The 27,955-nt window shown below is 40.6% G+C and overlaps 1 protein-coding gene and 1 long non-coding RNA gene across 4 annotated transcripts in view; both read right to left on the bottom strand.

Annotated features, from left to right (window-relative positions):
* LOC118088364 (rho GTPase-activating protein 39) overlaps positions 1-17,097 on the bottom strand; it is a 79,124-nt gene extending 62,027 nt beyond the window's left edge. For 2 of the 3 annotated variants that reach the window (XM_035121953.2, XM_035121954.2), the window contains exon 1: positions 16,979-17,097. In XM_035121953.2, the coding sequence (XP_034977844.2) occupies positions 16,979-16,989 (11 nt within the window). In that variant the 5' untranslated portion in view covers positions 16,990-17,097. The remainder of the gene's footprint in view (positions 1-16,978) is intronic. The other variant, XM_060277230.1, reaches the window with a different exon arrangement.
* On the bottom strand, positions 159-16,972 carry LOC132592450 (uncharacterized). The gene is made up of 2 exons (XR_009557931.1): positions 9,914-16,972; positions 159-9,781 (listed from the first exon to the last, which is right to left on the bottom strand). It is a non-coding gene; the product is annotated as an uncharacterized LOC132592450 (long non-coding RNA).
* Positions 17,098-27,955: the final 10,858 nt, after the last annotated feature.

Raw genomic sequence — 27,955 nt, 5'->3', positions numbered from 1 at the left:
CTATGAATCTTTGAAACTAACTTGGAATCTGAAAAAGATTCCAAGAGTCCCAAATTAGTTAATCCAATATTAATTCCACGCATACACTACCATATAATATTTATTTATTTATTTATTTATTTATTTATTTATTTATTTATTTATTTATTTATACATACATACCCCACCCATCTGGCTGGGTTTCCCCAGCCACTCTGGGCAGCTTCCAACAAAATATTAAAATACAATGGTCCTTCAGATATTAAAAGCTTCCCTAAACAGGGCTGCCTTCAGATGTCCACTCTGCAAGTGGTACATTCCATACTAAAGCACACAACTTACCCCAAAGTTTGCTTGAAGTTGATTGATTTGCATGTTTGAAAATGTACATTTTCAAACATGCAAATCAATCAACTTTAAAGCAAACAGGATATTTTATGGCTCCGTAAAGCACCTTTAAAAGAATTCTGGGAACTGTAGTTTACTCTTCACAAAGCTACAATTCCTAGCACCCTTAACACACTGCTATTTCTAAGATTATTTGGGGTAAGTTGTGTGCTTTAGTGTGTACATAGCCTTATGTACACACCTGTCTTACTTGGAACATTATTTGGAACATTACATGGAACATTAGTGTGATTTTTCTCTGGCACAATATAGATTCAGCTTGGAGGGAAGGCAACATGGAGAAAGAAAGTGTCCATAACCGCTGAGATCAAAGAAGAAAGCTAAGACTGCAGAAGACAGCAACCAATCTTAAACATTATGGCAGGGGTACCCAAACTAAGGCCCGGGGGCCGGATGCGGCCCAAACACCTTCTAAATCCAGCCTGCGGACGGTCTGGAAATCAGCATGTTTTTTACATGAGTAGAATGTGTCATTTTATTTAAAATGCATCTCTGGGTTATTTGTGGGGCCTGCCTGGTGTTTTTACATGAGTAGAATGTGTCCTTTTATTTAAAATGCATCTCTGGGTTATTTGTGGGGCATAGGAATTTGTTCATATTTTTTTCCAAAATATAGTCCGGCCCCCCACAAGGTCTGAGGGACAGTGGACCGGCCCCCTGCTGAAAAAGTTTGCTGACCCCTGCATTATGGCAACAATAAACATTATGGAAAGGGCAGATGGGCAACAGAACAAGATTCTTCCATCGAGGCAACAAAACAGGATCGTTCAATTAAGCTAGATTAGCATTAAGAATGGTTTAATCTGTCTCAAAGAATGAGACAGATGACCCAATACCCTTACAAGCCCTTTTATTCTATAAATAATCTACAGAAATATAACTAGATCCCAAGGTGTTGTTGCATGGTGTTCTTGAAATAGTGTTTAGCACCAGAGGGCTGTCTGTGAAGAACAAAAAAAACCTTTGCACTTGGGAGTTCAAACAAAGTATTTCTATACATAGCAGCAAGATGAAATTAGTCTTTATGCACACCTGACACAAAAGACGGTCCTGCAACACGGCTGCAATCACAGCCTAATTTTCATATTTATAAGGAATCTTATTTCTTGTGGTGCATCCATAGACCAGGAAGAACTGGTTTGCACAAGGTCCACAAAAATAGTCTGACAAACAACTGCAGAGCAGATTTAATTATGAACCTACATATAACCAGAGCCACAGTAATTTAAGCAAAGAGCATAAAATACAGTAGAGGACTTCCTGGTGTACTCTCTATCTATACCTGTACAGTCAGAAATAATTAAGAAAAATAATTTATTAGTCTAATAAGTTGGGTTCCTGCATGATTTTGCATCGTATTAGTCTTTTGTTATTCCATTAAGTAGTCAAACAGAAGGGATGACTTCAGACTGTACAGATTGTGGGATTCCAACACAGTCAGAATACTTCCCCTGAATTGTGATAGCTGCAGGATGAATGTAATAGCAACCTTAGAAGACACTCTAGGCCATTTTACCTTGTTTTGAATAGTGCTGCCCTTAATTTAGCATTTCAGCTGAAAAATTTAGATCAGTGGCTCCCAAACTTTCTTCCCTTTGGACCCATAGCTGCCAAGTTATCCCTTTTTTAAAGGGATTTTCCCTTATGCTGAATAGGCTTCCTCGCGAGAAAAGGGAAAACTTGGCAGCTATGTCTGGACCATTTAAAAACTGCTGAGTGTCTTGGTGGACTACTTAATTATTGATCTTTGTGTTGTAGCAACTGTGTTGCTGGATGATTACACAGAATTACATAGAAATTAAATTTTAATACCATAAAATACAACATAAAAGAAGTAATAAAAATACAATTAAAAATCAATATAAATATTGATGATTAGCCACAACCACAAATTCACTGACTCAATCTGAACCACCTGAATGAAGCTTCCAAACCACAGTTTGGGAACCCCTGATCTAGACGACACTCTACTCTGTGACATCTGTGTTTGCATCTTTTCCTCTCTATAATTGAGCTGCACATAAACCTAGTCATTTGAGACTGATGCCCCATTAAAATTTTGCTTCTCCCCCTAACTTTTAACATTCTCCTTTCATCTACTACATTTAAGAAAACGGTGTCCCAAATCCATAAGGCAAAAGAAGTGTAAGTTATTTTTGACTTACTTAAAAAATGAGCTTTGAGTTCTCTCTATGTGCTTTTTGGAGTGGCATACTGCCCTAAATTTACATTTTCCCTGCTGTGTTAAGCCAAAATAAACCTTTGCTGGCTATTGTGAAATCTCTGGCAAGCTGTTAAAGAACTCTACACCTCATCCAAAGGGCCTTGGTGCCAACTGCCATGTATTTCAGATATCTTGATGTATGATCAGACCACCATTTCACTAAATAAACATTCACTGCTATTGTTTCATTCTTGTGGGGTGCAGCCCCACGTACAACATTTTACCCACAGCAGTTTCCTAGCAGATACTACACATTCCCTTTTATAGCTTCAGCTTCCTTGTGCAGAGAGATTAATTGCAGTTGCTAAGTTTCAGTGGAGTCTGATGGGTATGACCAAATAGGTCTTTGCTGGCAGGTTTGTCCCTGGCTGGCTTAATAAGATTATGTCTCCTAGCACAGACCACTGCTCCTAATTACACAACCATATAACCCTGTCAAACTAATAGCTTTAGTTATCCCTTTCTTTTTCTTTTTCTTTTCTTTCTTTTCAAATCTGCTCTAACAATACAACTTAGCCCTTTTGGAGGGCTAAAAAACCTATGCAAACAAGCACTTTTTTCCCCAATCCCCCTTTTGGGTTTCACAAATGCACAGTCCGTTTAAGGATGCTTCCAGCTCAAAATAACATTGTGAGATTATACTGGAAAACTCAGCAACATACCGTACTGAAAACCACTTTTATTTCAAGCACAATGGCAACATGTCTTTCATTCTAACCATGTGGTGACAGCAAGTGTAGGAACCTTTGGCCCTCCAGATGTTGCTGAACTACAACTCCCATCTTCCCTAGCAAGCATGGCCAATGGCCAAGGATGGCTGGGATTGTAGTTCAGCAATAACTGGAGGGTCAATGGTTCCCCACGCCTGGGATGCAGCCGAAATTCTTTGACCCCAACTGCCAGGATCACATATTGAATTTTGTGTGGTCTGCTTCAGGAAGGTGGCTTTGCACAGGATTCCTAGTTACAGGTAGGTAGCCGTGTTGGTCTGCCGTAGTCGAAACAAAATAAAAAAATTCCTTCCAGTAGCACCTTAGAGACAAACTAAGTTTGTCATTGGTATGAGCTTTCATGTGCATGCACACTTCTTCAGATACACTGAAACAGAAGTCACCAGACCCTTATATATACCGGTAGTGAGAGGGCGGGGAGGGATATTACTCAGAAGGGTGGTGGGTATGGGTGATTGGCTGACAGGTGTGGTAAACCTGTTGACTGTTAACGACTGCAATTGGTCTTACAGGAAAAAGCAAGGGGTGAGATGACACCATTTAATTAGAGACATAGTAGTCCTTGATCCCAGCAAAACAGAATGCTAAACCTCCACAGGTGCATGGACTTGTCAAGGTCACTGATAATGCAGCCCTTGATGAGCCTGTCTTGAGGACTTGAAGTACTGAGTACTGTAAAGGTAAAGGTAAAGGTAAAGGCACCCCTGACCATTAAGTCCAGTTGTGGAAGACTCTGGGGTTGTGGCGCTCATCTCGCTTTACTGGACAAAGGAGCCGGCTTAAAGCTGGCCAGCATGACTAAGCTGCTTCTGGCGAACCAAAGCAGCGCATGGAAACGTCGTTTACCTTCCCGCTGGAGCAGTACCTATTTATCTCCTTGCACTTTGAGGTGTTTTCAAACTGCTATGTGGGCAGGAGCAGGGAACAAGCAACGGTAGCTCACCCCACTGCAGGGATTCGAACCGCCAACCTTCTGATCGGCAAGCCCTAGGCTCTGTGGTTTAGACCACAACACCACCCACATCCCTTATTGAGTACTGTACACACTTTTATTTCCTCAACTTAGTCTAAAATACCCATGTGCTTTTAACTAAATGATTAAAACTTTGCTATCATGGATTACAAAATAAAAAGCTTTAAGTGATTAAACCTGGAGCCATCTAAAAATACATACAGTAGTTAAAAAAAGGTATAAGCAAGTGCACAGTTAATGTGCTTAAATCACCCTCGAGTTAAAGACACTTAACCACACTTAACAATGCTCTCTGTTATGCCACAGAAGAGAAATGAAGCCTGCAGGAGATTCTTCACTTAGCACTAGTAGCATCCTACAAAAGACTACACGCCAAATTCTCCTGTGTCCATGCTATTATATTATTTCCATGTTTTTCTCAGAAGCTCAAACTAGATTTCTACATTCTATAAAACCAGAACGATGTACCTACAAAGTTGTGTGAAACAACTACCTGACATTTAGAAAACACCTAAAGGCAGCCCTGTTTAGGGAAGTTTTTAATCTGTGATATTTTAATGTATTTTGCTATTTGTTGGAAGCCGCCCAGAGTGGTGGGGGAAACCCAGCCAGATGGGCGGGGTATAAATAATAATAATAAATAAAATAATAATAATACATAGAAACACATGGGACTACACACACACACACACACACACACACACACACACACACATTTTACTGTATTACAATCGCAGAATTGGGTTCTGAGGTTGAAGGAAATGGTGGGTTTTGTTACTGGAGGATTTTAGGGCCCCTGGCTTTCAGCAACATGTAAAATTTTGTTGTTTTGCAAGTGGAAACTCTGACTTCACACACTGCTTTTATGAGAAAGCAATGATAGGAAACAGAACTCAAGAGAAAGCCAGCTTCCTTCAAAAACCATATTCCAGTCAACTGCTTTTAAAGAAAGTAAGTCACTCTGAATTAGTTCTTTCAGGATTTTCTCTCAGTTGCAGTGTGAAGTCCCAAATGGCAATGCTTTCCAGACTATGGCTCTAAATCCAAGTTGTAGTATGTCTGAAAGAGATAGAATCTTACTGAAAAGTTTCTAAAAGGAACTATCAGAAACATTTAAAAATTTGGAAAGGCTCTAATTAGTAAGCTAAATACTAAGAAGGGGCCCAAAATAAAATGTAATATTAGCAGCCACATCTTTCAACGGAGGCCTTGCCTCAACCACGTATAAAGCAGGAGTAGGGTTCAATTTAAAATGTAAACGTGGGACATGGCAGAGGGTGTCTAGCATTCTCCCACTTTTGTCAGAGGCCATCCACCTGGGACTTTCCCTCAGGCCAGGACCGGCTCTAGGTAGACCCCCGGTGGTGCAGTGTGTAAGGGCGCCGGGCCGGTAGGCAGGGCGCCGCGTGGAAACCATGCTGCGCCCTGTGAGGGCGGGGGCGCCAGAGCGATCTCCGCCCCTCAGCACCAGGGTGCGCGACCTGCTCAAGACTGCCCTGCCAGGACCTGATATTGGAAATAGTAACTTGATGGCGAAAAAAAGTAGCTGAGCAGAGCAGTAGTGGACAGACAAGTAGCAGGCAGAATTTGTGCATAAGCCCCTTTTACTCTTTAACTAGGGCCCTTGCCTCTCCAGTGAACTTACCTGCATCTCTCACAATAATAAATTTCTATTAGCTGCTTTTCTGTTCACAGCAACAATCTTTCCTTTACAACATTCTGTACACTGTGCAAAAAAGAACACAGCGTCTCAAATATGAATCCACGGGAAGCATTTGTACTGTACACTATCATCAATCTTGCTGTACATTTTTAGTTGTACCTTAGTGCACTAATGACACAGCAGACTGTGGAAAACATCTACCTACATGTGAGAGGATGGCAGATAGTAGCTGCCTTAAATACCCAGAATAAGTCTGAGAATAGGACTGAGCCACATAGTTGCAATGCTTCTAAACTTCGTCAACTGGCACCAGATGAAGCATTTTACAAATATCAGGTCCACAGATTCTATATCTATAACTGGACACCGCATGGGTTGTGCCAATCTTCAAACTAATGACTACTAGCCACAAATACAGGATCTGTGTAGATGGAAGAGGCTAAAAGAGGTATTGTGGTTGAAAAACATCTTCCCTGGTTGTTATCTCTGCTAAATAATGCTTCCACCTCATGAACACTTCCAGTTTAGCACCGCAGAGGTAAATCACCCACAAGGAAAACCTTATTTAACTCTTCATTGAAACATCCATGACTTAAGGCCTTTTTTGGCTCAAAAGCTTGCAATACTTTAAAATAACTGACCAGTTAATTGGGTCAATAAGGTACCTTTAGTTTCATAGCAAAACATCTAATGCAGGTAAACTTAAAACCCCTCAGTGTGATAAAATAGGAAGTCCTTTCCATCCTTGCTTATGGGTTGCCTTGAGGTTCTAATCTGCATTACTGTTTCTACGTACAGAAGGAGAAAGGAGCAATTTTAGATGAATTAATATATAAAATGAGGGACAGCTGGATCAATGCAAGGAGGAAGGAAAAAGAGAGTACAGTAAGTTAGAGGTGTTCCCCCTCCAAACCATAGCTGCCAAGTTTTCCCATTTCTTGCGAGGAAGCCTATTCAGCATAAGGGAATTTCCCTTAAAAAAAGAGAGAACTTGGCAGCTATGCTCCAAACAATTTCCTACAGAGACTGAGAAATTGTACAGGTATTTGCCTACTTTTACATAGAAGGTAATGGGCAATTATCCCTAATGATACTTAGTTGCAAATAATTTCCAGAGGGGTTATCCATGTCCGTCAGTTGGAGCAAAACCAGCAAAGGGTCTTGTGGCACCCTGAAATTTATTATGCTACAAGTCCATGCATGTTACTTGAAAGTTAAGTCCTAATGTCTTCAAAGTTGCTTACACTCAGGAAAGTGATTTTCAGATTGCAGCCTAGCAAGAATAGTTGACACCTACAAATGCACTGTGTGTAGGCTTCTGTTCTTGAAATAAATGCAAAGATAATTTTATATTCCTGCTGAAAAAGCCAATTTAAGCATATAAGGTTAATTTACACATGAGAGTTTAATGAGGCATTAAAAACCTCCAGGTAGTAGACCATCCTAAAAAAATTACACACAGAAACCTTTCATAAACGCAGATTGAACCAGATCATCATGTTTACCCTAGTTTTAATTTATATTATAAAGGATGACATTACTGGCTGTTTTGACTACCTAAGGCCCTAAGGGGATTTTCATGCAGTAGGCTATGCATGTTAGAACAAGACACTATTCCAGTGAGGCAACAGACACTTAAGACCAAATAAAGCATTAGGAAAATGTATGTATTCTAATGACAGCTAATTGTGAACCAGGAAAAAGGCAAAAGTTGGGGGACTACTAAGGGATATGTGGAAGAGGCAACGGAGGAATACATTTTTTAAATAAAAAATGTGTTTATTTTTCAAATTTTCAATTGCATTTCAGGAAAACACACACACAATTTGATTAGTTTTGCATCAACTTACATTATGAGGTTGGCGGTAGAAATCTTCTAGATACTCAGTGTCTATCTGCAAAGGATTCTATTTTTTAAATTTCAGAGGCTGTGAAACCAAGTCCTTGTCAAACAAGTATGCATTATATTCCACCAGGAATTTGTCCAAGCCTTATTGCATCAGCTTGGGCACCCAGATTCAACAAGTATTAGTGGTACTGTACCTTTAATACCTGCACAGAAGACTTAAGCTGCTCCTTACATAATCCCTCATCTATGTAATTATTAAAAGCACAGGAAACCAATTCTATACCAACTCTGACAAATTTGTTCATTAATGTAAGTTACCGCCAATATGAATCTTTTTTACCTGCCATTTTATGATGTGTAGGACTTGCAACATTCTATTTTGCATTCTTCACATCACCACTTTGCTATAAAGATTATACACTGTTCCATACCAGAAGGCAAATAGGGACTTGGTTCTAGAATAAGCTTGTGGGCTACATGTCAAATATACAACTGAACATTTACAAGCTGGAAGCATTTCCAATTTTGACAGAGGGAGTATTCCTACTTATCAAGAGTAGATGTGGTCTAGCCAGATAATACACTAATAGATAAAGAATTCTTTTTATCTATAGGACAGTTAAGCTCCCCAAATGAAGGCTCTTTCTGCATCAAAAGGACCGAAGAGTTCTTGTATTTGGTGGATGCAAGAATATTACCCACCTCCACTGTAACTTCTGAACAGCTAGAACTGACTGTTCTTTTCAACAAAGGTTTTGTGACTGCGCCCACAAGGTGCTATCTAATGACGTAAATGCAGAGGTTTAATTTCTCACAACAGTCACTGACTTCAAAATTCAAATTCTTAGTTTTCTCCATTCCCTTCTGTGGTCAAGCATCCTAGGTGAAAGCATAGCAGATGCTCAGAGCCGCTACACCAAAGGCAGCTGGGAGGGTGATGCAAGGCCAGATATCTGATTCACTTGCAAGATGATAATCAGAGCAGATTGTCTCTCTTGATGCTGTTGCCAAAGAAGGCAAAAAAAATTGAGTCCCAATATGACATTATGTAAGTGATTTAATTACTTCTAAGTAAATTATGCTAAGGATTGGGACATACATTAATTCAAATCAAGCTTGAGGAGAAAGCAGGTCTACCAGGAAGGTAATGATGGGAATAATGATAATTGTAGAATACAGTCCATCGTACCAGCCCTTAGCTAATATTCAGTCAAAAGAAGTTTAGTAGCATGAAGGAGCTCATGGCAGCACCTGGTTCTGGATTTAGAAGAATCATTTAAGTAAAGAAATGCACTTATTAATTTATGCCTCAACAGGAACACATTTATTTGGAAACAAATCTCACTGGTTTCAATGGGACACTCCCAAACAAACAAGTCTAATCATACTTGGGAATAAGTGCCACTGAAATGGATTTATGTACATGCAAATGCATTTATGACCAGGCTGTAAATTTTACTTGGCTTTATATTTTTTATACCAGGTAATCAGTGTTGGCTCTCTCTTTTTTTCTTTTTCTTTTTTGAGCTGCTGGTTTTCAAGGACCAAGGTTTTCAAAATTACATTACTTTGTCTACTTTTAAACTAGTGTAAAATTATAACATTAAGAACTAAACTTGACCAAACTAAGCATTTGAGGTTTTTTGATATTAAAATTATGCTACTATGGGAAGAAATCACTGAAGAAATCACTTCTAGCTTAGCACTTGTAGTTTATTTGGTTGTGCAGTGTGGCAAACCATACTAAGTTTTGTTTGTGTCATGCACGGCACCAATGATAGGAAGCCACACAAGGTGCATTCACAGTTAAGGTCAACACAATGGGAAGGATAGTTCAGTGGTAGATAATATGTTTCATCTGGAAGATATTTAATTCAACTCTCAGCATTTTCAATTAAAAGAAAGTAAATAATCTCAGGTAGCAAAACTGAAAAATATAGTTCTGACCAAGACCCTGGAGATCCAAGTAAAATAAAAAAAATTCCTTCAGTAGCACCTTAAAGACCAACTAAGTTTTTATTTTGGTATGAGCTTTCGTGTGCATGCACACTTCTTCAGATACAGTGAAATGGAAGTTTCCAGGCACTTGGAGATCCACTTCAAGTCACAGAGTAAAATTATACTGGCCAATGTCACAGTGACTAATGACAAAGTATGTTGGTTTGTATGTCATGCTAACCCATAGTTTGTTTTAAACTGTGGCTTAACTGTGAATGCACCTTGTGTGGCTTCCTATCATTGGTGCCGTGCATGACACAAACAAAACTTAGTATGGTTTGCCACACTGCACAACCAAATAAACTACAAGTGCTAAGCTAGAAGTAAGTTGTAAGGTAAAGGTAAAAGGAACCCCTGACCATTAGGTCCAGTCGTGACCGACTCTGGGGTTGCGGCACTCATCTCGCATTATTGGCCGAGGGAGCCGGCGTATAGATTCGAACCGCCGACCTTCTGATCGGCAAACCCTAGGCTCAGTGGTTTAGACCACAGCGCCACCCGCTCCCTATAAGTAAGCTGTATTTCTGGCTTATTTTTGGCATATCGGTCATTGGTTTGTTGGGGGGGGTACCCCAATCCAGGGTTGTGCAACACGACAAGCCATATTATGGCTTTTTTGTGCCATGCATGACACCCACAGGTTAAATCCTTGCAAGGGGTAGAAAGCACATTGACAGTTAAGTCATAGTGTTTGTGGGGGGGGGAGTAAATGCTTTGTTTCTGTTTTTAAACTGTAGATCTGTTTGTCACTGTGGTTTCCTTTGAGAGGAGGGGAGCTTATAAATTCAAAAAATAAATACTGTAAATAGTTGAAAACGAATCATGGCTAAGTGTGAATTGTGAACTAGCTTGGTATAAGAAAGCTTTATATGTTCAGCAGCTCTGTGTCTCACCGCAAATAAAGCCTTGAGCCTATTTAGATACATAGCATATTCAGTATTTTCACAACCAAAGCTGAAATATCAGCACTATATAACTAGGTAATGTGGATTATTAACTTTCCTCCAGGGTGAAATCTAATGTCGGGTTTTTCTTAAAGGTGCACACTACTTTCTTAAACCAGTGATTACAGGGCTCCTAAAGCACTTCTTTAATAAAATTAATGTTGAATACAAGAGTTGTCAGATGGACACCACACATGGCATACTAGCAAGAGACACTCAGTGCTCTCTATTGCCTATCACCCCTACTAGGACTTACCTAAACTGTTTTTAAACACTACAGGACTAAAACCCAGAGAGGACAAAGTTATCAGAAGGTAGTTTTCATTACTCTGCCACCTGAAAACTGACACATATTCTAAACTAGAAAGTCATTTTGCCTTGACAACATTACCCTGGGCATTATTCAGCTGTAAAGCAGGAACGAGAAGAAACAACCAAATCTTAAATTCTTTATTTTATAACTTTTAAAATATACAAAGCTCGGGCTGCAATCCTATATACACTTACCTGGGTTTTGCATCACTGAATTCAGTGGGGCTTATTTCTGAGTAGCCACGCATGTATAGGATTGTACTGGCTAACACATGACTTGTTAGTCTTCACTCCGTAATACGGATTTTCCTGTTGCACTAAAGTTGCTCAGAAAGATTTACGATACAGACCATTTGTTCCCTTTTGTTAGACAAGAGGCTCTAATCCTACAATTTGCTGATCTGCACAGGTGGGCAGGCTGTAGGCTAAACACAGACCAGATTAAAGAACGAGCAATATTTATAAAACATGTAAAGGACTACTTCAAACAGAAAGATTAGGAAAACATGCAGACTCATGCTGTTTTTAATATACAGTATATATATTTATTAGGTAAAAAACACTACATAGAAATAAATATTTAAGATACAAGTCATTGCTGAGAGCCTTACACAGCTATTGCTTTGCTATTATCTAGCTCAGCCATCCCCAAACTGCGGCCCTCCAGATGTTTTGGCCTACAACTCCCATGATTCCTAGCTAAGAGAACCAGTGGTCAGGGATGATGGGAATTGTAGTCCAAAACATCTGGAGGGCCAAAGTCTGGGGATGTCTGATCTAGCTAGCTAGCTAGCATTAGTTGTGGTAGTAGTAGTAGTAGCAGCAGCAGCAGCAGCAGCAGTATTTCAACAATACATATACTGCTTAATTACAGTCATCTCTATGCAATGTACAGGAGACCCAATAAAATAAGTCTACAAATGAATTAAACCTATAAAATAACAACATAATTTAAAAGCCTGCTGGAACAAAAAGTCTTCAGTAAATGAAGTGCAACAGGGAGAGGGCCTTTCTGACCTCAATTGGAAGGGAATGCCACAAAATTGGACCCATAATACTGAACACATACTTTGTGGATATGGGCCCTGTATCTGAGCTGTGGGGGACCACTAACAGTGACTCCTGCAAAGATCTCAGTGATTTAAGCAGGGATATAACAAATCAGGTTGTCCCTGAGGCAGTGGTTCCCAACAGGTGGTCCACGGACCCCCAGGGGTCCGCAAGCTATGCCAGAGGGGTCCGCAAGATGCTATTAGAATAAAAAATATATTAAATATATTTCGTATGATAACAGATTTTTTGTTTTGGCCGCTTCCTGCATGAGCAGAGTCTACTAGAATTAGATGAGGCAGTAGTTCTGCTGTATGCTGTTAGGTGGCGCTTTACAAACACTACTGTTTTGCAAAGAGGCAGCGTGCGCATTCTACTAACGCTCACCTCCCCAAGATGCTTTGCGCGCATCGGCTTCATTTGTGCGCTACTACGCAGGTACCCTGTCTTCTCCATTCCCCTCTCTCCTCCATGGACTCTTATAAAAAGACTCTTAATTTGGCTCTCACTTTTTAATTTTAGGATTGGGAATTAATAGGGGTCCTTGTCACAATAGCGGCTCGATGAGGGGTCCTTGAGAAAATTTTGTTGGGAACCCCTGCCCTGAGGTATCCTAGATCCAAATTATTAAGAGCTCTGTAAATTAATACAGGTGGTGCTATGGGTTAAACCACTGAGCCTAGGGATTGCTGATCGGAAGGTCAGCGGTTCGAATCCCTGTGACGGGGTGAGCTCCCGTTGCTCGGTCCCAGCTCCTGCCAACCTAGCAGTTCGAAAGCACATCAAAATGCAAGTAGATAAATAGGAACCGCTACAGCGGGAAGGTAAACGGCGTTTCCGAGTGCTGCTCTAGTTCGCCAGAAGTGGCTTTGTCATGCTGGCCACATGACCTGGAAGCTATATGCCGGCTCCCTCGGCCAATAATGCGAGATGAGCGTGCAACCCCAGAGTCGGTCACAACTGGACGTAATGGTCAGGGGTCCCTTTACCTTTACGTCTTTAAATTAATACAATAACAAGTTATAGCTGGCCTAGTAGTGTATGGACAGCCAGTGGAAGCTTTTGAACACTGGAGTTATGTGCTGGTGATAGCCTGTCCCCATCAACAGCCTAGCTGCAACATTTTGCACCAGCTGGAGCTTTTACTAGACCAAGGATAGCTCAACATAGGGCACATTGCAATACAGTAACCAAGTTTTGAGGTTACCAATGCATGAATCACTGTGGTCAGACTATCCCTGCCCAATAAGGGCTGTAGTTGGCGTACCAGCCATAGTTGCAAAAAGGAATTCATAGCCACTGAGGCTACCCAAGCTTCCAGTGACAAAAATAGTCTCAAGAACACACCACAACTCCAAACTTGTTCATTCAGCGAGTACAACCCCATTCAGACAGGCAACTGGACAATTCCCAAGACATCTTTACAGGATTCAACCTCAACTTTCTGGTCAACTCCACCACTGTGCTCACACAGTCCAGATCATGTGCAGCCTCGCGTGACTCAGATGTTACAGAGAAGTAGAACTGTGTGTCACCATTGTTTTGGTGACACTTTGCCCCCAAACTCCGAATGACCACACCCAATGGCTTCATGCAGATGTTGAGTAGACTGTACCCTGTGGGACACCATAGTGCAATGAGCATGGGGCTGAAACACAGTCTCCTAATGCTGCTCTCTGGATATGACCCTGTAAGTAGTAGCAGAACTACTATAGAACAGCGCCCCAATTTCCATCCCACAGAGATGGTCCAGAAGGATACCATTGTGAATGGTATTAAAAGATCAAGAAGCAAGAGTTGCATTCCTCCTGTCCTGCTCTCAATATAGGTCATCCACCAGGGCAACAAAGGATGATTCAGTCCCAAAACTGCACCTGACTGAAATGGATCTAATTGATTCATATTCTCCAGGAAATGCTGCAGCTTTCTCAGCCACCACTATTTTCACCATACCTTATGAAAAAAGGGGGTACTTGCAACCAGATGGTAGTTGTTATAAACCATAGATTCTGAAGTGGAGTGTTTAACAGCAGTAGGCAGCTTTCCACTGAGTAAAGTTGTGTTCACCACACCCTGGATCTATCCGGTTAACACTCCCCACCAACTGGCTTTCACCAGCCAGGATGGACAGAGGTCAAGAGTGCAAGAAGCGAACTGCATCACTGCATGAAACCTGTCCACATCACTGGGCTGCATAATCCAAAATTGATCCCACAGAGCATGGGAACACACTGCATTGGATACCTCAGCTGGAACTGCAACAACAATATTTTAAAAAATTCCTTCCAGTAGCACCTTAGAGACCAAGTTTGTTATTGGTATGAGCTTTTGTGTGCAAGTCTAGACATACAAATCACAGCACTTTATCCTGAATTTAAGAGCTGTGAATATATGGCATTGTTGAATCCCTGAAGAATGTGCATGTTTCCAAGCAGAGGTTTTCAATGTTTCCAAGAAAATGCTCCTATTCAAGTACACATGACCTTCACTTTTATCTTGGAAGTAATAGTTCTACATGGGAGTGGGTTACAAAAGAAACAAAAGCACACTAGCATAAAACATTTAAAAAGTACAAGATGATAATAGAGTATATCCAAAAGAAGTGCACAAAGACCTTTTTAGTACAAACAGCTTGGGATCAACATGTTTACATTGAGGTTTCAATCTTGCGCACACTTACTAAGGAGCAAGTCACATGGAAGTAAGTCCCAAAGCCAATATGCCCAGAAATAAGCTGCAATTCTGCACTAAACAGCAGTCCCCCATGCCACACTTTGAAACCAGTTTGAGACACACGCTACTGATTGCCATATATTTCCTCTGAGTGTGTGTGGTGACTGTTCTTCAGAGAAAAATGCCAGTCATATTGGGCATGAACTCCTTAATTTGGGCAGTTCTTTGGATCATAGCCCTATGTTGTAGAACAGTGGCTCCCAAACATTTCCTCCATGGACCAATGGAGAACTGCCAACAATCTTGGCAGACCACTTAATTTTTCTACCCAAGATAGAATGCTGTATGATTTTAAATTTGCTTTTATTACTTTCATTGCATTTTACTGTATCACAATTTTAATTCCATAAAATAAAATATAAAATACAACAAGATTCCTGCATTGCAGGCGGTTGGACTAGACGACCCTTGTGGTCCCTTCCAATTATACAATTCTGATTCTATGAATAAATAATAAAACACAATGCAAGAAACAAAAGACGCAATAAAAATACATTTAAAAATCAACAATAATATTTACTGTGGACCACAGTTTGGGAACCCTTGTTGTAGAACAATTTACTTCTCTAGGTTTTTTTAAAAAAAGTTGTTTCCCGTAAGAGTACACTATCAAGTAAGGATATAATAATGATAAAAAAAATGAGTAATGGGATATATTTTATTGGTCCAGCAACTTCTGTTGATATAAGAGCATGTGCACACATACAAGTTATATTTTTGTGTGTCTATACTACATACAAATCAGAAAGTACAACTACAAACACATACACACTTATAAAAATAGAATCCATTTCATTAAAATGTATCAGGTTGCCTATTTTGCATTCCATGTTCTGGCAATAGCGCAAAGCTGCCTACATCACAGAAGAGAGGCTCGGAAGGTCAGTGGCTGATCAGCCAAATAAAATAGCCTCCTGATTAGAACTGCTAGATCTGTATACTAACCTATTCATGGATCCCAGCATAGGACAAAAGAACCAAATGGGTGCCTGTCCCAGTCAATACATAGATATGCCTTTTCCGAGTGCATGATCAGTCCTTATAGAAGCAACACTACTGTTCATAAACATGTGCATGGATTGCATGCATCTATACTATGTTCCATTGCAGTTTGAAACCCACGACCCTGTACATACATTCCCGCATGCCAAGTATGCAGATGGGAAATGGAGTCCCAGTAAGAAGAAGGGGCTTGGTGACATCTTACTGCATATGTCAGCCACGGCATACTTGTGCTCTGTAGTAACCCTAAACACATGTGATTTCTAAAAGTACCCACTCTTGACCTTTAGCTACCTTTGTCATGCTCACAACCAGCGTGGTTAACTTAACTAGTTATGCAAGGGTGATCTTTCCAGCGCTTTTCCGGGCACGGTTCTGGATGAAGCAGGAATTGCAATCCTTGTTGGCTAGCTACTGGAAGTATGGCTGGCACCCGGAGGAGAGAGTCATTACAGTACTTGCAAGTGTGCAAGGCTGCAGTCTCAAGCATGATGCACCAGCGCATCATACATTCTTCGCCTATAAGACTATATGCCCCCATCGAAACAACCACCGACATAAGGCTGTAATCCGCCGCCGCCTAAAGCCACTCACACGATAAGTCGACCAAAAACCATTAACATGTGAAAATGCACCATGCCACCTTCGTGTGGGGACACCTCGCCGGTCTGTGCCGAGGCGGGGGGCGGATTAAACTTCATTTCCAGGAGGGTCGCGCAACTCTGTTCTTTCACCACAATCCCACTACTTTCCCATCCGCCGCCGCCTCCCGCCTATTGTCCCGCTCCCCTTCCCCCAGTTTTAGGAAACTCCCTCAGGAGCCCAAAGCCAACTAAGAGGAGCTCCCGAAGACCGCCAAGTGCCCGTTTGCCATTCATAACCCCCCAAACGGGGCGCCCAAAAGTTCCCGCACACTTTTCTTTCCTCCCCTCAGCCGCGCGCTCGCCTAGGAAAGGAGCGCGGAATGGCGGCGGAGGCTTCTCCATACTTTTCCCTGCGTCTGGGGCCCAGCCCTGCGCCCCACCCAGCTCAACAGGTAGGGAGGCAAGAGGTCGGACAGGGGATCCCCTCCGTCCCGAAGTTGCTGCCTCGGATCCGACGGCCGCACTCACCTTTCCGCCATGTCCTCCGCTCGGGCCGCGCCGCCCGGGCTTCCCTCCTTGTGCCCCTCCGGCTGAGCGAAGGCTACTGCTGCTCCTGAGCGAGTCGGGATCAGGATGTGAAACCCGATCCCGCCTGCTGCCGCCGCCGCCGCCGCCGTTGCTGCCCCTCCCGGCTTCCCGTGGAGCGCAGGGACCCCGCTCTCCAGTCCCTCTGGTGGGGAAAGCCAGCTCAGGCCTGGCAGTGAAATCTGGAAAGGAAAGGGGAGCTGGGGTTAAACATTAGCGAGGGTCCGCGGGAGTTTAGTGTGCTAAAAGCGCTTGTTGCTCCTTCCCCGAGTCGGCGAAGCTTTATAGACGCGGCGGCAGACGGTCGGTTTTCCTTCCCTGTCAATCGAAGGTCACACTTTTCAGCACTACATGCTCAAATCAAAACCACCTCGTCTTTTAAACCGTTTTAATAACTACTTTTTTTCCCTAACAGGTAGCTGAAGAGGAAATATTTCATTTCTTTTTGCTCTTTCAGAGCATGTTTATTTTATTTTATCCATTTTAATGATTGCCTAGACAAGCAGGCGGTAATGGTTATTCTGGATTAATAAAAAGCAAAGTGTCTTTACGCACAGCCATTCTGCTACATACATTAGTAAATAAGAGGTATTCATCATGGTTCTGTGATCAGAAACAAGGATTAGGCATGAACTAAATTTGGAAAATGTGTGGAAATGTAACTTTTGGGATATCTTTATAACTTGGTTCAGTATTGCCTCCTTTTAACTTCAGATTAGATTATCCAAACCACTTGGTTCTGTTCTTGCAGTCTTTAACATAAAGGGTGGGTGGGTGGGACCCTTAACATTCTTATCCCTATAAATGGAATAAATATAAAAGGATAGTTGAAGTAAGTTTGGGGGTACCTGAATCTATATTAAATGATCCATTGTAAAATTATCCTAACTTCTCAGGTATACACTGCACTGTTAATTTTTCATAACAGCACTATCAACATTACAATTTCCATATGAGGAATACGGAAAGCTATTTCACTTTACTGTTTTGAACATTAAGACCCATGTCAGAAAATACATGCACAAAATAATGTGTATGTGATGGTATAAAAAAGGTAAGTAAGTACCAGTTTGTTGGCAATATATTGTCACACTTAAGGAAAACATCTAATAAGAATATTGTATATATGAGACAAAGCTTTGCTTTATATAGTATGGAACTTTCTTTATATAAACTTTATATAACTATCACTGTGAAATTAGGATATTTCATACAGTTTATTGGGAACTCTGAACATAAAATAATTTTCTCCCTTAGAATTATTCTATATTATTTCCTTGTGAATGGCCTAATAAGGAGGATGTGTTCCAAATAGTTTTCTGCCAGAACACTGCTCATCAAGCAACAGGGTTGTCATGCTTGGAAATAGAGGTGAAATAAAGTATTAATTGTGTTCTATGATTTATGAGATCTAGAGCGCAATATACTGTCCTAACTGTGTTCTATTGCAATAAAGGATATCTGCATTACTAATATGAAAGAAGAGTGCTGTGTGTGGAAACCCCAATGGGACATTTATTGAGACTCATTAAACCACAATAATTCAGGCCAGCATCCTACTCTCACTAACAAGGTCTAATGGCCTTGAACAAGTCACTTGATAGCCAACTTTCCTCCTTAGGAAAGCATGCCAATTATTGTGGACTTCTTTCAAATATAATACAATTGCAGCCCCTGGTGGCAGCTCTTTCCAATTAAATTACAACTCTCATCTGAAGAAGTGTGCATGCACACAAAAGCTCATACCAATGACAAACTTAGTTGGTCTCTACGGTGCTACTGGAAGGAAAATTTTTTATTTTGTTTCGACTATGGCAGACCAACATGGCTACCTACCTGTAACTCTCATCTAGTTAGCCTGGCTTATTTTTTTTAGTGTCAGTAAAAACTTGAAACTAACTTTGGCATATTCTGCATAAGAAACTTTTAGATCCATATACTTTGATAAACTGAACCCCTCAAATATTTATTCCCATTTTGGGAGACTCACTATAATTGTTTTTCAGGGGCTTTGAAACAGAATGCTATAAATAATATTATATTTGTTCAAGCTGCAGCATGAATTAACAGTATCTCAAACAGCATAGATCACAATCGTGTAGATTGACACATACAGATATTTAAGCCCCAATATTACAGTTGAACCATATGCACTGGTGGGGACATGTCGTGCTTCATCTGTGGTAGTTTGTCCACCTTTGGTCCCCACCCTGCACTTAGCTCTCACCTGTGGCTCCTACAAGCTGTCAGCATGTGACAACGGCCACCCCCAGGTAATGGCTTTCACTGCCTGGCTAAACTAGGTGAGAGTAGTCAATGGGTCTCAAACCATCAGTGAGTTAGGGACCTCTCTGCATGCAAAGACAAGCTGCAGCAGATTGCAGTGGACTTGACCAATAGTGGGTTCAACTGTCAATAACATGGTTTCTACTTGTGCTGTAGAGGGGAGTGAGGGGTAGATGGGCCCTGGAAAGGTAGCCCATTTAGGGCAAGGAAACTCTTATATTGACCTCTGCTGCCTTGTGGGATATCTTCAGAAGAAGAGATGGCTAAGGAGTAAACCTTACACAAATCCGGACTGGAGTCCCTAAGACAGTTGCATAGTGTTTTGTACGCTGCCTTTTGTCAACTCCTGCAGCCAAGCTGGTGACAGACACATTGCTCTGTTTTCCTTTGCACCACATCAGCAAGGCTGAGAGGGGGGCATGTCTTATCGTCAGGACCACCATACACACTGTCTAGGCTTGTGTCCCAAGGAGCTCACATTGGTGCTGCTAATGCAGCTTTGTGACTTCTTTCTTAGAGGCACACTCCACTGTCTCTCGAGACAGACTGATGCCAACAATTATTCTCTGACTAGGAGCTTCTGAGAGGAGGTGATCCCAGCTGAGCTTGCATTTGGTGCCAAATTTAAAAGATGACAACTTGCAGAGAAACAATCGGGTATGCATTCTAATGGTCCTGATTGGTCCTTTGAAGCTGCAGCTTTACCTGTCCAACCTGACCTGATATGTGGTGACAAATGTAGAAAAGGTTGGTGTGACTGGGGAAACATGGTATTGTGGGCCAAATTAGGATTTATGGTGGGATTAATATTGCCTGCAGGCCAGAAAGTCACCATGCATGTAAAAGGATAAAGTGTACATGTACCAACATGTATCATTGTTACCAGACCCACCAAGTGTCCCTATTTTCCAGGGACGTCCCTGATTTAGAGAAGCTGTCCTGCTTTCTGATTTGATCCTAGAATGTCACGCTTTTCCTTAGGATGTCCCTATTTTCACCAGAGAAAAGTTGGAGGGTATGGAGTTATTTGACGACACCCCCCCCCAAGCCGTCTGAAGGCAATCCTGTAGGGAAGTTCTTTTAATGTTTAACGTTTTACTTATGCTTTTATATTTGTTGGAAGCTGTTCATGGAAGCTGCTCAGAGTGCTGGGGCAACCCAATAAGATGTGTGGTGTATAAATAGTAAAATTAGCATTATGGAATGGGATGTCCTTGTTTTCATCAGAGAAATGTTGGAGAGTATGTGTTACTGCAAGAGCTCCAGTACTGTACTTAGTTAATTTTAAAAAATGAAATAGCTAGTTTATAAACTTTGTTGAGGTACTCAGTGCTGTTGTGCTTTTTTTTTGGCTATCATGTGTATTCTTTGCTTTTTTAGTGGTACACTTCGTGCTTTGGTAAATTATTTATCAGGAATTAGAGGAGTCATATTGTGAAATCCTTCTGAATCATTGGGTACTATCTTATGTGCAACGAACTGTAAACAGCTCAACAGCCTACATTTGGTTAATAATTTTAAACTGTTTCCCCTCTGTGTGAGAGGTCTTGTTTTTTAAACCCTCTGGAATAGGCAAGGAAGGAGAAAAAGGGATTGCCTCAAGAGCTGGAAAGCTATGGTTTATTTTTAAGAGAAAATAGAATTGTGTTACACAGTTCTGCATGTTAAATAATTCAGGTTTTTCTCTAAATGCCTATTAAAAGTCCACAAAGGGGAAAAACAGCTTATTAGGGTACTTATCATTCAGGAGAGTACAAGCAGTCCAAATGAAAATGACATATTCTTATAGCTGCCAAAGCTCCACCCTGCCCTGTGCTTTGTCTCTTAATTCATAAATCTCTTCCTCTGGATAACTTGTGCATACACCAACACAGGATAAAATAAAACTGCTTAAAGCAGCTTTGCTTCAGACAGGTCCTTGTTGTGTCTCCTGTTCCCCTACAGCTTACCCTGTTTAATTAAAAACCTCCACAATCTGTCCAGGGATACTACGCTACCATGGATAGAACCATTCCTTAGGTATGAGCTTGGCCAGCTGCTTCCTGGCCTATGTTCAAGCCAAGAGACAAGAGACTGGTTAACCTTAAAAAAACAAACCTAAGTCTGTAGTCCTCAGCTTTTTTCTCTCTCTTTAAAGTGCATCCCACTGAATGTAAAAATAACTAGTCAGCTTAAATAAAAATAAAAATAAACATCCAATGTTTTAATCATAAACATATATTATTACTTAATTAATATAACACTATTATCAGGAAACAATATTTTCCCTAACTTAAGTTGTAATAAAACAGATTATATGTAAAATTGTATTAATTTTCTTAACATAATAATATCTTTGTTTCTGTGCTTATCTGTTTGAATGTGTTTGCTTCAGATTTTAATTACTGTATGTGTGTTTTGTATTTGGCTTTACACCAGTAAACCACGAAGAGGTGATTATGGCACTTAATCAGCATATTAATTACTTAATATGTAAAAATAATTTCGTAAAAAATCACAGGGTTGTATCCAATGTTGCATGCACTGAGTTCCACTCACAAAACTGGACTTATCCTTCCTCACCTCCCTTTGTGCCCCCTATTTTGGTTTAGAGGGCCCTCCACCTTCTGGATTTTGAGCGTGTGCTGGGGGCTGCAGGGAAAAAGAAATGAGGGTGATGTTCTGTTGAGTAAGTGGAATTCTGTTGTGCAAGTAGAAAAACAGCTTTGAAGACAACCTTCAATCTTCATAAGCACAGGAACATATTAAGTATATACTTTGTTCCTTTTCTGCTGTTTTATCTTTAGCTAAATAGTTTCCTTTTAATTCTCTTGTTTGTTTTCAACCATTCGTGTACTCAGTGGTTGAAACAAGCCGGTTTTATTATCTATGGTTTGAAGCTGTCTCATTTCAAACAGTAATTAAGATTAATCACTTTAAAGTTTGGATGTAACACAAAACTGTGTTTTATTGAAAATGAAAGCCAAAGCTTAAAAATTCCACTTCATGGCTGCGCCAAAGGAGAAGAGGGGAAGATGGAGATTGTGAAACTGAGGCTCGCCTAGGCACATTCTTTACACAATTAACCATAGTTCAGCGTCGTGTCTACAGTCATACAGTTAAATTCCCACAATGGGAACTAATCATTAGGATATCTCCCACCCCACAATGAAAATGCATTATACTTGCATAGCCTGACATGACTGGACAAATACATTTTAGTGCTTTAAACAAAAATGGTTGTGTGAGAGAAATAAACCTGCAGCCCTGCAGATTTAAATTTAAGAATGAGCAAACTGGAGTTTTCTGTCTGGAGTTAACTAAAACTAGGACTTCAGCCTGGGGAAGGTGATGTATGCAGACACAAGTTGCTCTTTGCTGTTATATTTGTGGTGATGCTATCTGCTGAAGCAGTGTTTTTACCTCCACTGTGCTTGTGTATTTGGAAATAAAGCAAATATTAAAAAGGTGCTATTTGTCTCCAGTACTCCCTAACAAAAGGAAACTATAACCTGTAATTCTACTCCTAGAACTTCTGACTACAGTGGTGCCTCGCTAGATGAATTTAATTCGTTCCACAGGTATTTTCTTATAACGAAAAATTCGTCTAGCGAATCCCATAGGAATGCATTGAATTTATTTTTGAATTTATTTTTGCCCATAGGAACGCATTAATTGAATTTCAATGCATTCCTATGGGAAACCACGATTCGCTAGATGAATTTTTCATAAAACGAATTCGTCTAGCGAGGCAACCTCCGCTCGAAAAATCCTTTTGTTAAGCGGAAATTTCATTAAGCAGAGCATTCGTTAAGCGAGGCACCACTGTACTTGCAAAGGTGGGTCAATCAAATTGCAGTAGCAGCATACAAATGTCCAAACAATGATTTTGGAGGATTGGGAAGAAGCCACGGGCACTAAAGTGTTTTAGTATTGAAATATTTCCAAATAAATAAATGAAAACAGCTTATCGTCTCCAAGAATAGTTGATATTCAAGTTATGAATACATTTGAACTGATTGTCGGCCAAGGAAAGCTTAAACATTCCCATCACCAGACTTGCCAAGGGGTCCAGACATGCAAAGGAAATTCTATTGTACTTTGGGTGGTGGGATTTCAGAGGTATTTGCCTATGCTAATCTTTTACCTGGGTCTTGCCCTGACATGTCTGCTTATGCTAGTCTTGAACCAAGGACTTGTCTGGACAGGTTTGCTAGTGTACCCCTGTCTACCCCTCTCCTTTCGTGACATGTCAGTGATGTAAAGATGATGTATCAGTGATGCTATGTGAACTGTATTCTGGGTAAGAGTGGGAAGTTTTAAAAGTTCTTGTCACCCCCTTCCACCCTCAGTCCTTCTTTTAACCCAGGGGTCCCCAGACTTACCGCGCAGCGGGCCGGTGCCCGCCGCGCCGACTGCGCGGCGGGCCGGAGGGCAGGGGAGTGCGCGCGCAGCGGGCCGGAGGACGGGGGAGTGCGCGCCCATGCGCATGCGCACACGGTTGGGGAAAAATCGCCGAAAATCGCTTGTGCGCATGTGTATGGGCCTCCCCCGACCCGGAAGTGCATAGGAAATGACCTCTTCTGGGTCGGGAGAGGCCCATACGCATGCGCACAAAGGATTTTCGGCGATTTTTTGCCGATTTTTAAGATCGTCGCCGCACCGCGCGCCATAAGAGCGGGCGGCGGCAGCGGGCGGCGGGGGTCGTCGCGGGCCGGATTGGGAGGCCAATTGGGCCGCATCCGGCCCGGGGGCCGTAGATTGGGGACCCTGTTTTAACCTGTTGCGCAATAAACGTTGGTATTATATCTTTGCTCCGGTTGTTGGCTGGTTTCCTTCTTTGCTCCGCAGGGACCCATGGGCTCTGCACAGTAGGCTAGGTGGCTGAACAGCCTCACCCCTAGATTTTTTTCCGTAACAGATACTGTTTCCCCGCACCAAATACTCGTTTAGCCTTGATTATATTTCCCAGTTATTCCAAACCCATTTCCATCTTTCCCCTGAAATAGAAGTGATCAGTATTTTATTTATTTTGGAAGGTATTCACTGTATTATTTAAAGAAATCAACATATCAATGTTCCCTGGAAGGCCTTTTATTTTTTATTTATTTTTTTTAAAAATATAGTTTATTGCTTTTTCTTAAAAGAGAAAAACATATTGGAAGAAAACATCAACCACCCTCCTGCCTCAAGTGCAGAGCCAACAACAAAAGAAAAAGTGGAAAGAATTTAAGCTATTGAAAGTTGTCAGCCTCATTAAATAAGTGTGTCATACAAGAAACTTCAATGTGTTCTTGGTGGTTTGCAACCATATTCAATGGATGTTGCATATACAATCAAGTCCTATTGCATTATGTAGTAGGTAGTGAATCTTTACTAATTCAGATCTCCTTTAAATGTGTCATTAAGTTGTCCTTGATGATTAGATCCCATGTCTGTGCAAGCCATACTTCAAATAAATCCACATTAAATGTCCCCCAATGCTTGGCCGTGGTGATTATAGTGGCTGTTAGTAAGTTCGTGATACACTTTTTTTCTGAGAGGTCCCGGAAAGGCCTTTAGTCCTCTATTTAACAATAGATTTTTTAAAAGGCAGTTTTCTTAATGGGCCAGGATTTCTCAACAATGTTCTTACTGAATGCCTGGTTTGTCAATACTGAATCAAAGGAGCCTTGAAACAAAGGAGCCTTAGTGATGTGATTCCCTTTTTAATTTGCCATATCCTCATACTGTAAGTTTCTGTGGTCAACTGTTTCTTGGCTTCACTCTTATTTATGTAATTGTAATACAGTAAGCCTGCCACTTGCATGCATTTAACTTGTGTGCATTCAGCTTTACGCACATGGCAAAAAAAAAATTAAGGTAAGATATTAAAAGGGGGTGAAAAGTGGGTGGGGTTCTGGGGGAAATGACTTTGGCAAGCCTATCTGCTATTGAACCCAATGGATTTTGACAATACACAATTTTGCCTTTAGACACAATCCCTGGAAAATAACCCCTGTGTAAATTGTGGGCCTACTGTAATTCTTGTTCTATGTATCAATGGTTCTTCTCCCCTTTTCATCAGTTCTTGAAGGTCCTTAGCTTTTTACTTGGTCTTTTCCCACTTGTAGCTGTCATCTAGTCTTGTAATAATAGTAATAATTCCCATGCCAATAATCTGCAGTTTTGCTTATCTTCTCCTAATTTATCACACTCTGTTTAATCTCTCTTCCTGCCTGCAACTCTTGCATGATTTTACATAAACTTAATCCTTCTAAAGCTGAACTTCCTTTTCTTTGGCTGTGCTTCTGTTCTTTTCTTCCCTCTTTCTGTTGCACCTATTCCCTTTTCACCTCCTCCTAGGTTATAACTTATTGATTTTATATTTCCTTATATTTTCTTCTGCCATTATTGCATATGTTTGAAGTTTTACTATGTTTTTATATTCAGGTGGGTAGCTGTGTTGGTCTGACACAGTTGAAATACATAAAAAAATAAAATAATTGTCCAGTAGCACCTTAGAGGCCAACTAAGTTTGTTCTTGGTATAAGCTTTTGTGTGCATGGTATCTGAAGAAGTGTGTGAAGGAGTGTGCATGCACACGAAAGCTTATCCCAAGAACCAACTTAGTTGGTCTCTAAGGTGCTGCTGGACAATTTTTTAAAAAAATTTAATATATGTTTTTATATGTGCTGTAAGCTGCCCAGAGTGGCTGAGGAAGCCCAGCCAAATGGGCAGGGTGTTGTTGGTGTTGCTGTATCCTAATCTTATAAACTTCTGAATATCTGTAGCCTTTTCTCATTTCACTCCACCATTACACTGTTTTTCTATTTTCTAATTTATTCTTACATTTTCATTAAGTGTTCCTGGACTGCTATAATTACCCAAATTAATGACTTTAATGATATTAATCAATACAGTATGTTGTATTTGAGAGACTGACAAAGCTTCTGCCACATATGTCTAATTAATATTGCTAAAAAATTGAAACACAAAATACAGAATTTAGATTTATGAAGTAAAATGATTCAGCAGCCATTACTTAGTATTAATTAGTTTAATACTAAACTAATTATGTGACTCATACCTCCAAGTAAGAATTATTATGGCATCAATGCTAACCCTACTTACCTGGATGTAAGCCTTATTAATTCTAAGTCAACAAGGTTAGGATTGTGGTGTAAAAGAGAATATCTAGCATTTGAATTTCAGGAAGTTTGTGAATGCTAAATATAATTTTGATTTTCGGTTAACTTCCCTCGTCTTTTGTTTGGGATTTCAATACAGAACATTAAATACAGTTGAGTCAATAATGGATGAGTCAATAATGGAAATATTTATATAGAATAACATTTTTACATATACTATGTGTAAACCACTTTTAAAATGGTTTAAGTGCAATGTATGGTGTGGATGTGACATTTGTTTCATATTTACCTATATACAGTTACTTCATAGCTCCAAATGAACACTTTATTGTATGTTGGCATTAGTTGTGGCAGCTGTTTGTAACAGAACTAATCTCTGGCAGAATCCAGAACAGATGTCCCAACAAATGCCTACTCCTCTTTATTCCTTCTCCCCATCTTCACGTTTTTGCTATGCATTTTAATTTTCCTCTAATGAGTCTGTCCCCATTCGTCATTAGTTCTTAGCCATTCTCTTTATGGGGTCTGCTCTGGAAAATACACAAATTCCGTGAGAAGCAGGTGATCCAAGATGACCATTTGGTGGAACATCTGTTTCCCCCCTACCCCTATAATGGCATCATGCCTGCACATTTACCCAGGATGTGCAGGAAGAGCAGTGCCAGTGGTGGCAAGCTAAAATCCATATTAGTTTAATTCTGGGCCAGAGCACGCCAGGCACTCCTGTCTTCCATTACCTCCCACAGTTTGGTCAGACTCATGTTGGTAGCTTCAAGAACACTGTCCAACCATCTTGTACTTTGTCGTCCCCTGCTCCTAGTGCCCTCAATCTTTCCCAACATCAGGGTCTTTTCCAGGGAGTCTTCTCTTCTTTGTTGGCAAGGTGATGTCTCTGTTTTTTAAGATGCTGTCTAGGTTTGTCATTGCTTTTCTCCCAAGGAGCAGGCGTCTTTTAATTTCATGTCTGCTGTCACCATCTGCAGTGATCATAGAACCCAAGAAAGTTAAATCTCTCACTGCCTCCATTTCTTCCCCTTCTATTTGCCAGGAGGTGATGGGACCAGTGGCCATGATCTTAGTTTTTTTGATGTTGAGCTTCAGACCATATCTGGATACATATATATGTCCAAAGCAAAACTTCTTAAGTAGTAAACAAAATAAACAAAAACTGTTCTGTTTGGTCTTTGCCTTTTGGTGAGATTTTTCTAGCATCTCAGAAAAAAGCATCAAATTTTAAACCAATCAGTTGATTATAATCATTATACGTGGACTGCTGTAAAAAAGGTTCATCAAGTGCTACTAGCAGATTAACTCCTCTTTAAACAGAAGATAACATACACGAGTCAAGTAATCATGGTATTTATTGGATGATATTGATTGCACAAGACAAATGAACAAGCCACTTTTATGGGAGTTCCCAACATGGCCTACCAAAACATTATCTTTTTAAAATGCTATTATAACTTTACCTTTAGCTAAGCTCAGCATGAACATTATTGCATTTAACTAAACTTATAATATTTCT

The sequence above is a fragment of the Zootoca vivipara genome, chromosome 7 (assembly GCF_963506605.1).
Source record: "Zootoca vivipara chromosome 7, rZooViv1.1, whole genome shotgun sequence".
In the NCBI taxonomy this organism is placed as follows: domain Eukaryota; kingdom Metazoa; phylum Chordata; class Lepidosauria; order Squamata; family Lacertidae; genus Zootoca; species Zootoca vivipara.
Note: the sequence above shows the minus strand (reverse complement) of the source record. Positions and strands in the feature narration are given on the sequence as shown.